The following is a 9,829-nucleotide window of genomic DNA, read 5'->3' on the forward strand; positions in this document are numbered from 1 at the left end:
ACCACTCAGGTTCCGGCCGGAAGGTGGGTGGAAATGCTGCCCAGCACCACGGGAGGCTGGGGAGAACCTCGCTCGCAGGCCCCCGCCAAGCCCTTACCGTTGTAGGAGAGGCGAGGTTTGCTCAGACACATTATAAAGTGCATTTCCATCTCGTCAGAAGCCACAGACTTGGAGCAAATGGGGCACTTGAAACCTGAAAGAGAGGAAAACAGGATGAAATGTTTTCTTCAAACTAAGTATATCCATAATAAATGCGGTATTCTTAAATGACTATGGCCGCACGGCATTGACACGGAGAATTACAGTCTAGATATAGACCCGAGACTTGATTTGTGCTTTATTAAGTCATGCAAAATTTTATTTTACTATAGCCCCGAACTCTCATTTTTTTCACTAGTGCTCTCCCTGTCATTCATCCCTCGCTGAAGCTGATCAGAAGTCAGTGACGTTTGAGTTTTATTTTCTTTTAGAACCTTTCTCAGGGTGGGTCTAGTGGGCAGTGGGGATAGGTAGGCATCAGATCAGGACAAGTAAGTAATCTGTCTTTGAACAACAAAGCCTTGAACACTGCTCTCTCTGCCTCACAGCCCTCAAACCCCTTGGTTGGATCACCTGTGGGAGCCCTCGCTACTGTCACCGGCAACTCCATCCCTCACCTGGCTCCACGCCTCATTAACTCACAACCCGGTAGCTCCTGCATCCCTCACCCAGAGCACCTTGGCCTCCCCTGTGACAAGGCAGCTGTCCTGAGAGTGTGTGCGCAGCAGGGTGGCCCTCCAGAGCACTCCCAAATGCCCTGCGTGCCGTGGCCATATGCCACTGAGAATAACAGCTGTTTCACACCAGGTGGACGAACTCAGGGTTCTATTCCCAAGTGTAGACTGCTTACACACCCAAGGGGTCTCGTCACGATTGTATCGGTATTGGAGATTCCAGGGGAGAACCTTCTGAGCTGAATTCTACTAAACAAATACAGTCTCTTGGGGTTTTTTTTTATAGACAAACTATTTCCAACTCCCCCCATTTTACTTTTATTGAAATTATTTTCAAGTGAATTCTTTTCCATTCTACCAAAAGAGACCCAATCCCACTGAAGAGTTATTGCTGTGAAGATTTGATTCTTCTGTTAATTTTTAGTTGAAACATGATGAGAAGGGTCGATCCCCAGTTTTCTGGCAAAATTGGATTTCGTAGAGAAACACACTTACTGACAATTTCAGATAAAGAAGGAGGTCCTGGTGAGGCCCTTAGGTCAAATGGCTGAGAGAGCAGGGCTCAGACTAGAATCAGATTTCTTAGCTCCCAATCGAAAGTGCTTTCTGCCAAGGAAGGCTTGATCACAAGTGCGATATTGTGGTTTATAATAAGAAATACATATTTGGCCTTTGCCCATTTCTGGTACAGAGCTCCTAAAACCCTAGGAATTTCCTAAGGGTCATAAGACCAATAACATTTGGTCTTTTGTCTCTAGTTCTGAAATGGCACCAGAGTTATAAGGTGAAAGGAGTGGCTTGTTATTCATAACAAGCCCTTTTCAGCCACACCAGTTTATGTAAATGAGGTGACTTCTAAAAAGTCCCTTGGTAAACTAAGGACTGAGGCTGGCTGCCATGGGAACCAAACAGCTGATCAGAGGGTTGGACATTTCAGTCCCATCCCCCAACCTCCCCGAGGGGAGAGGATTGAGTCCAATGGCCAATAATTTAATCAAACGCGCCTGTGTAATGAAGCCACCATAAAACCCCAAAGGACGGGGTTCAGAGATCTTCGAGGTTAGTGAACATGTGAAGATTCGGGGAGACTGGTACCCCGGGCATGGAAGCTCCGTGCCCTTTCCCCGTACCTTGTCTTAAGCATCTCTTCCACCTGACTGTTCCTGAGTTATATCCTTTTACAATATACTGGTAGGTATAGTTCTAGTAGGTGACGCTGTTTCTCTGAGTTCTACAATCTGGTCCCACGAACTAAATGAAAGGAGGAAGGGACTGTGGGAACCTCTGATTAGCAGCCAGTCGGTCAGAAGCACAGGTGACCACCTGGACTTGCAAATGGGGTCTGAAGTGGGGAGAAGAAGTCTTGTGGGGCTGAGCCCTAAACCTGTGGGATGTGATGCTACCTCCAGGTAGGCAGTGTCGGAATCGAATGAGTTGCTTGGTGGTACTGGGAAAACACACCTCGGAACAGGGTTTTTTGAAAGAGGTGGACTGGGAAATGCTACGTGTGGAGAAGAAGTGCCACTCTAGCGGGAAAAACCTACATTCCAGAAAAAGCAGGGTTAGTGCCTGCTTAGACCACCACCTCTGGATACTGGGGCGTAGGGTGAGGCTCAAGAAAGAACTCAGAGTCCATTACCTGAGTGGGAAATGCCAAGATGAGCTGGGTTTTCTGGCCTCAAGACCTTGGCAATAATCTACCCTCCCTGGACCTGAGTTTCCTCACCTGAAAAATAAGAGTAAATTTACCTCACTCTCGCTAGGAGCAAATGAGATAAGAAACCGGAAAGCATGCTAAAAAGCAGCTAATCAAACGTACGTGGGAGCCTCATCGTCAGGCATGGCAGCATTTGGCCAGGAGGAAGAAACAGGAGGGCTGGAGGAAGGATCTGGGGGCCAAGAGATGGGGGTGACGAAGCAACAAGACACCTGCCATGACTGTGCACAGTGAGCCAGGGGTGCCAGTGGCCACCCCTGCAGGTCCTATCTCTGTTTCCTTTGAACTTCTGGAGCACCTTGGATGACTGCTAATGTGAAATCACGGCCCCTGTTTATCCTCTACGGCACCCGCTCTTGACCATGATAATCATAGCTCACATTCACTGCGCCATATACTATGGCAGCCACTGGGCTTTACATTTCTTCCCGTTTATATAACATGAAGTGGGTACTGATGTTGGCTATTTTGTGGAAGAGGACATCCAGGTAAGCTACTCTCCCAAGGTAACCAGCCAGAGACAGCGGGAGCTGGCATACGGCACCCAGGAAGTCTGACTGCACAGTATGCACCTCACTTGCCGAACTGTGTGACTAGTAAAGAAGCTACATGGCAGAAACAACATAAATGCTACAGACAGAGGTATCGCTAAACACTAACTTCAAATCTTCCACATTGTCCCGATTTCTCCTGAAGTACCCATGGTCCTGGATAATTCCGTAAACTGAAATAATGAATTTTTTTTTTTTCGGGGAATTCTGTTAACATGGAAGGACAGAGTTTGCTCCCACTTGGCGCATGAGCCTATAGCACCGGTTGTAAGATGCTGAGTCTGCAAATTACTTTTCAAATAGAAATTAAAAGGCAAAAGGTAAGAGGGATGGAAAAATATGGAGAGCTAAGGGGAAAAAAACGAATGTCTTTCCCACCTTCTTTCCTGAAAGGTCATCCAGTGATCAAGATGGATTTTACCACTCGACCGCCCCAATCTTTTCTCATAATTGCCCAGTCACCATTTAGCACCAACAACCCTACAGAATGATAAATACTGTGATCTTTATGAGCTATGTAAAGGTTAAGATAGCTAGGAAATTTGGATGCCATTTTGAAAAAAAAAAAAAAAATGTCCAAATCAAATTAAAATCAGCCCTGCAAAGAAAGCTAAACCAAAGGTCTGCAATGTCATCCAATTGACATGATTTTGTTATTCGTGAGACCAACCTTCATCGGCACTCAGGAAGCACGTATAGAGATGTCTGTTTTCCCTTCATGAGAAAGAGACGGGTAGAGTCTCCAGGAGACCTCCACCTCCGCCAACTACATCTGATACTAGACTCTGTCCACTGCCCCAGAAGCCAGGTAAGCAGACGGTAAGGCCACCCAGCTGCCTTCCTCTCTTCCATCTAGTTCCCTTTCAGAGCCAGTCTACTATTTGCCACCGACAGAGCGAAGGGAGTGAACCAAGTCTCAAACCGGTTTACCCTAAGCCATCGTCTGCTCCCACCAGATTGTGACACAGGCAGGAAACTTACCAGGCTCCCAGTCCTTTCCTGTCAATCTCCCAAAATGAGGGAGGAATGACTGACGGGGCACGAGGGGGAATTTGTAATCGTCCGATTCAGCGCTGGGTGGACTCTACCAAGCAAATGCTGCCACAGGATCCCTCCACCCCCAATCAAGAGGAGTCGTCTCTTGACTTCATTTCCTTTCTCTCTCTTGCCATCAGACCAGCTAAAGGTTATACAACCACAAGAGCCAAGGACAGTTTGATCAGCCAGAGCCCAGCTGCTTCCTGTCTTTCAATAGTGTCCTGCCTCAGTGGGGAATCTCAGCTGGACTAGAGACCAGGGACCAGAGCTCCTGAGAGATGACAAGCCTATACTTAGCCACCCGGAACAGAACAATACCTGTTTTGAGGTGTTTTCCCAGTACCACCAAACAATTAATTCGACCCCTTGCACTGCAAGTTAAAGGGTAAGCCCACCGGTAGGTAAACCAACAGCGACCACAGGACCGGCACAGTCATGTGCATCAAGCATCATCCTGGGTTGGGTTATTTGGACCCCTCAAACTTCACCCAGGCCCTTCTAATTTGACTGACAGGGAAAGCGAAGGACAGAGGCAACCAGCTCAAGTTACAATAACCCTCCCGATCTTCTTCGATATAAATTAAAGTTTTTGGGCTCTGGGGACCGTGTACTTCTCATTTTCCAAAACTGCAACCTTCTCCTTTAAGACCTGATTTCCTGGGACCTGTGCTCTGCACGTTGCCCCAGTTCCCTCTCTGACCCTCCCTCCTATGCTGATGCGCTATTTTAACGCTGCCCCAGTTCTGCCTGTCTCTGGGATCACCTAAACGGAGAAGAATCAAAAGAATCCACCAGGGAAAATGAAGCCCTGCCATCTAGGGAGGACCTCCTGTCCCGGGGAGGAGGGGTGGAGGTGGACTCCTCTCACCTGGGGGCTCAGGGAGCACCACCGCCCACCGATGCGTCTCGACTGTCCGGTTCCTGCTTCCTAGCCTGGTCTTTCCCTCTTACGTCCCGGTGGTGCTTAACGTCTGTAAGATGCGGACGGACTACATGAATTCGATTCGGTGGGATTTATCACAAATGGAAGAGCAAGGAGTGACGTCGGATGGCTTTCTTTTACTGCAGAGATGTGTCCCCAAGAGCAGAGGCTCTAAGTATCATTCTCACCTCCCCTACACTTATCTAAGAAATAACTGAAAAGCTCTGCACCGTCTATGACGTGCTGTGGTGCGGGCTGGTCTCTCCTGGAGAACGTTCTGGACTAGGGAAAGGCCCCAGGAATTCTGATTTCTGCCACTTTCAACACTGTTTTCATGGACTCTGGCTCCAGACTTTTGTTCTAGGGCCTCGGGCTCACCTGTTTCCCAGGAGCCAGCAGAGTCTCACTGACGCTTAAAAGTGATTTATTAAATGCGTGCGTGTATGTTTTTCTTAACCTATCTGTTGTGATGGTTAACTTAATGCGTCAACTGGACTGGGTCATGGGGTGTCTAGATATGTCATGAAACTTTATTTCCGGATGCGTCTGGGAGAGCGTTTCTGTATGAGATTAACAAGTGAATTGGGAGATTTTGTAAAGCAGACTAGGGAGGGCATCATTCAATCCACTGAAAACCTGAACAGAATAGAAAGCCTAAGCTGGGACAATGGTCTTCTCCCGCCCCTAGACTGGGACTTAAAACCACCAGTTCTCCTGGTTCTCAAGCCTTCGCACTCAGACTGGAACTGAAGGTGATGATGCACTTTCCTGGGTCCTCCATAGATCACAGGACTTCTCAGCCTCCTTGACTGCACGAGTGATTTCTTATTCTCTCTCTCTCATCTCCCTCCCTTCTCCACACACACACACACACACACACACACACTCTATTGGTTCTGTTTCTCTGGAGAATCCTAATACATCTGTTTATAAAAATGCCAAACAACAAAACGCTGACAACATCAAATGGTGAGAGTGTGGAGCAACTAGAACTCTCATATTGTTGGAGGGAATATAAAACGACACAGTCACTTTGAGAAAAGGTCGGGTAGTTCCTTATAAAATAAAATATACACCCAGCCTAACCCAAGCGATTCTTCATCTAAATATTTACTCGAAAGAAACGAAAATGTTTTCTACAAATAGACATTTATAAGAATGTTCATTGCAGCTTTATTCATAACAAACAAAAACTGGAACGACTCAACTGTCCATCAACGGAATGAACGTGTTTTATTGCTTTTTCTTGTCTAATTGCTCTGGGACTTCCAGTACTATGCTTTTTTCCCCTCAGCGGTCTATAGATAAAATTCTACCACCTTCTAGCTACTTGGTGCTACAAATAGAAAGTCTGATGCCAGTCTGATTCTTTCTCCTTTACTTGGCCTAAAAGCCTGAAACATTTTTCTCTTCATCCTTTGAGTTGAGAAATACGCTTAGATGTGTCTCTGTTATTTCCCCTAATGCTAAGTCATGAGTGCCATGCATCAAATGTTTCTGTCTTTCCTCCTTCCAGCCATATAGTAGGACTGCACTTGCCGGCTCCCTTTGAAGTTGAAGGTGGGTTTGTGATTTGCTTTGGCCAGTGAAAAGAAATGTGAGCAGAACATACGCACTTCCAGGCAGACTTCGAGCACTAGTTCATGATTCATCACGTTACCTGCACTGCTACAGTGAGATGAAGCCTGTCACCTTGGGTTCCTGAGTAACAACAACGGGCAGAACCCCCCACTCTTGACCTGCAGCGGATATAGCAGCGTGGGGGAAAACAAACCTGTTGAGTAAACTGCTGAGCTTATGGGACTGGTTGGCTTGTTGTTGTTGTTGTTGTTGTTGTTTTAATTACATTAGACCCTTGTCCTATCCTGTCTTGACCGACACACCCTTCCAGTATCTTTTCTCCCTTTGAGAACTCTTACTTCTTGTACGAGTGTCCTAGTTCCATCCTCCAGGTTTCCTATCGATTCTTCCAGAACTTCTGTCTGAACATGTTTTCAGGGGCTCAGCCTTGCTAACTCATCCTGGGCCCTGAGTGCCCACCTCCCCTGCTTGGCTAAACGAGATAAATGGTTGGCATTGGAAGGGATAAAAGAGAGGAGACGTGCATTCCAGCCACTACCTTCCCAGATTCCTCTCTGCCTGGATATTCACATTCTTCTGTTTTGTTTTGTTTTTTTATATACTGTATCAACAACAATCCACATACCTGTCATTTTCAATGTCTATATATTCCATAGTGATAATATGTTGTGCTTAGCTATTTTCTTTAGCTTTTTTTTTTCCCTGTGAGTGTTTGGATTCCCAATTTTTACGTACTATAAAGATTCTCCCAGCTGTGATCTCCATTCTCTACTCGAAGCACGGTATATTCCACCTCCAACATATTTTTGCTGTTTCTGGATTCTAGGCTGACCGGTTTGGAAGAAAGAAGATCAATTACATTAGGAGTTAGATGAAACAGGCCCTCCCAATCACAAGCCAGGTGGCCTTGTACAAGCTACTGAGCAATATCTGCACAGTGCCCTGCCTACTGTAAGTATTGTCCTAAAGCCCAACCAAAGATGGATGTGTGAGGATATTGTGCAAGAGCAAAGCGTGGGAGATGTGGGATGGCCATTTGACCATGATAAGTACGACTCAAGTAGACTAAGGGTTGTTGGTAAATCTGCCAGTGAGGAAAATGACAAATTCTTCAAGCAAAGAAGTGAAAAATGAGCTGACCCTACATAATGTACTTTGTGAACTCTAAGATGCCATCAATTTTAAGAGGCACCATTATGAACCTCTGGGTGAGAGAAGAAAAGGAGCTGCCAATTGTATGTGATGAGACGTGATGATGTGACACATCCTGATTCTGGAAGTGCTAAACTGTGACATGTATCTGGCCTTAGAATCAATAACTATATGAAAAAATGCACATATGGATATTTCGTATGGAGAGACTGAATGAGGACAGGCTCAATGAAGATATCTACAGTGGGAACGAAGGGAAGAGCCGCAGGGTGTGTGCAAAGGGAGGCGTGCCTGGTGACACCCCACCCGCCCCGCCAGAGCAAGTCCACGCTGCAAGCCTGGCGGGGGAGCCCAACAGCAGCATTCCGGCCATGTGAACGCTGGGGAAGCATTCGCCGGGAGCAGGGACGACAGCTGCTCCCTGTCCTGTCCCTCTGACCCTCTAACCCATTTCTTCCAGAGAGAAGCCCGGGAAGGATTGTTTGGGGTGGGGGGATGAGTGGGAGAGGGAGGAGTAGGAACATGACTGTCTCATGACCAGAGCCTGAGCTGGTGGTACAAATACAAAAAAGACGAGAGCCTCGGGGTGTGAGCATGTCCCCAACCACTGGCCAGGAAAGACGACTGTCGAATTATCCTGGCTACCATGCGTGGGCAAGTTTAGGGGCATCCAATTATGGCTCAGAAAGTGTAGATGTAGTCTCCAGATAAACATTTGGCTTTTACTTTGGAGATATCTTATTTAAAGGATGGACCATCTGTTCAAAGAGGAAGATTGTCTAGTATCCAGAGGGTTGAGCCAGAATTTATTTAAATTCATAGATATTAGGGATTACCTACGAGCTAGTCAATGGGATAGACATATCTGGCCAGGAAATGCCTAGTTACTTAGCTAAATACCATGCTTTTCTTTTTCTCTCAATGGCTGTCTTACCTTCACTCCAATACCCGACACGTCTCACCACCTATATGCCCCTTGGACCCGATACTCACGGCCGCTGCTGGAGTGGGCTTCCCAGTGTTTGGGCAAAGCCAGAGAACACTCTTAGAAGAAGGTAGAGTTCCCCAGCCTTTTTCTCACAAACTCAACAGCAAGGAGTGAGGCCAAGGACCACCTCCCCTCGAAAAATGACAAAAGGACGATAAAATCTGGTCGTTAGGCAAAAACTGCAGTTACTACCCCCAAAGGATTTGTGGACTGCCACATTAGCAAAAGAAGGGAGCCCCACTTCATCCAGTTCCAGAGAGGGCTGCTGTCTGAGAAGGATGCCAGCCATGCAGGTCTGGTCTCACTCTGCAGGTGGCCTCAGCAGACTTTCCTAGGGGAACAGGACTCCCTGGACCCACCCTGTTGCTGCCTGCTTCTTCCCTAGATATCCACTCCTTCCTAAGACATGGGGTCTTTATAGTTATACTTAAAAATTCCAACCTTTAACTGAGTTTGCTTTTTTTACGGTGTGTGTATGTGTTTATAGGTGGGGCTGGAGGCATAAAAGCTAAACTAATAAAATCAGTTTATTCCTGAGTTCCTTAAGGCACTGTCCACCCCAATGTCCATATGGCTGACAGGGATTTTTCACTGACAAGAAGAAAAATGCTTGAACACACTGCTAGATCAGGTTCGGCCAGCATCTAACTCACCAAGGAAATGGACGTGACACTCAGATTTAAGTGACTGCACACATTGAAAAACACCATTTGCCTGGCACTGTGGAACCTGCATTTACTGATGCTGACGACCCCGGCCTTCATGTCACTGGAAGATCCCAATATAATCTCAGGAGGCAGAGCATGGGCTGCTGTATTCACTTCGTAAAAACTATCAGCTCCGGCTTGGGCCCTGGCATGCAGCGACACAGCAGGCTGAGCCTGGCTATTTGGCAGAATGAATGCAGGCTAGCTTCTTGCCTGGCCTAGACCTGGCCCCTTCTCGGTCGGCAGGGCACGCTCCGCTCAGCTGTACCTCCAACACGGGAGATGGAGGCAAAACTCAGAGGACGCGGGCCTGCCGCCCACGACTGTGCTTTGCAATGATGTCTAAAGAGGAAGAGGCCAAAAGAATATAAGGGGATTGTTTTGAAAGCTCACCAGCAGTAGAGTGATCGGGCCCGTCAAAGGTCCCCAGAGTAAGAGAAGGCCTCCGTGCTTGCTTTTC

At 47.1% G+C, this 9,829-nt stretch overlaps 1 protein-coding gene across 5 annotated transcripts in view; it reads right to left on the reverse strand.

Moving 5' to 3' along the window:
- Nucleotides 1–9,829, reverse strand: part of ZNRF1 (zinc and ring finger 1) — an 89,706-nt gene that overhangs the window by 13,680 nt on the left and 66,197 nt on the right. For 4 of the 5 annotated variants that reach the window (XM_006908820.3, XM_006908819.2, XM_025044588.1 and 1 more), the window contains exon 2: nucleotides 98–193. In XM_006908820.3, the coding sequence (XP_006908882.1) occupies nucleotides 98–193 (96 nt within the window). Of the gene's footprint in view, nucleotides 1–13; nucleotides 194–9,829 lie in introns of all 5 variants that reach the window. The other variant, XM_025044589.1, reaches the window with a different exon arrangement.

This window comes from Pteropus alecto, unplaced genomic scaffold (assembly GCF_000325575.1).
Source record: "Pteropus alecto unplaced genomic scaffold, ASM32557v1 scaffold123, whole genome shotgun sequence".
Taxonomy (NCBI): Eukaryota; Metazoa; Chordata; class Mammalia; order Chiroptera; family Pteropodidae; genus Pteropus; species Pteropus alecto.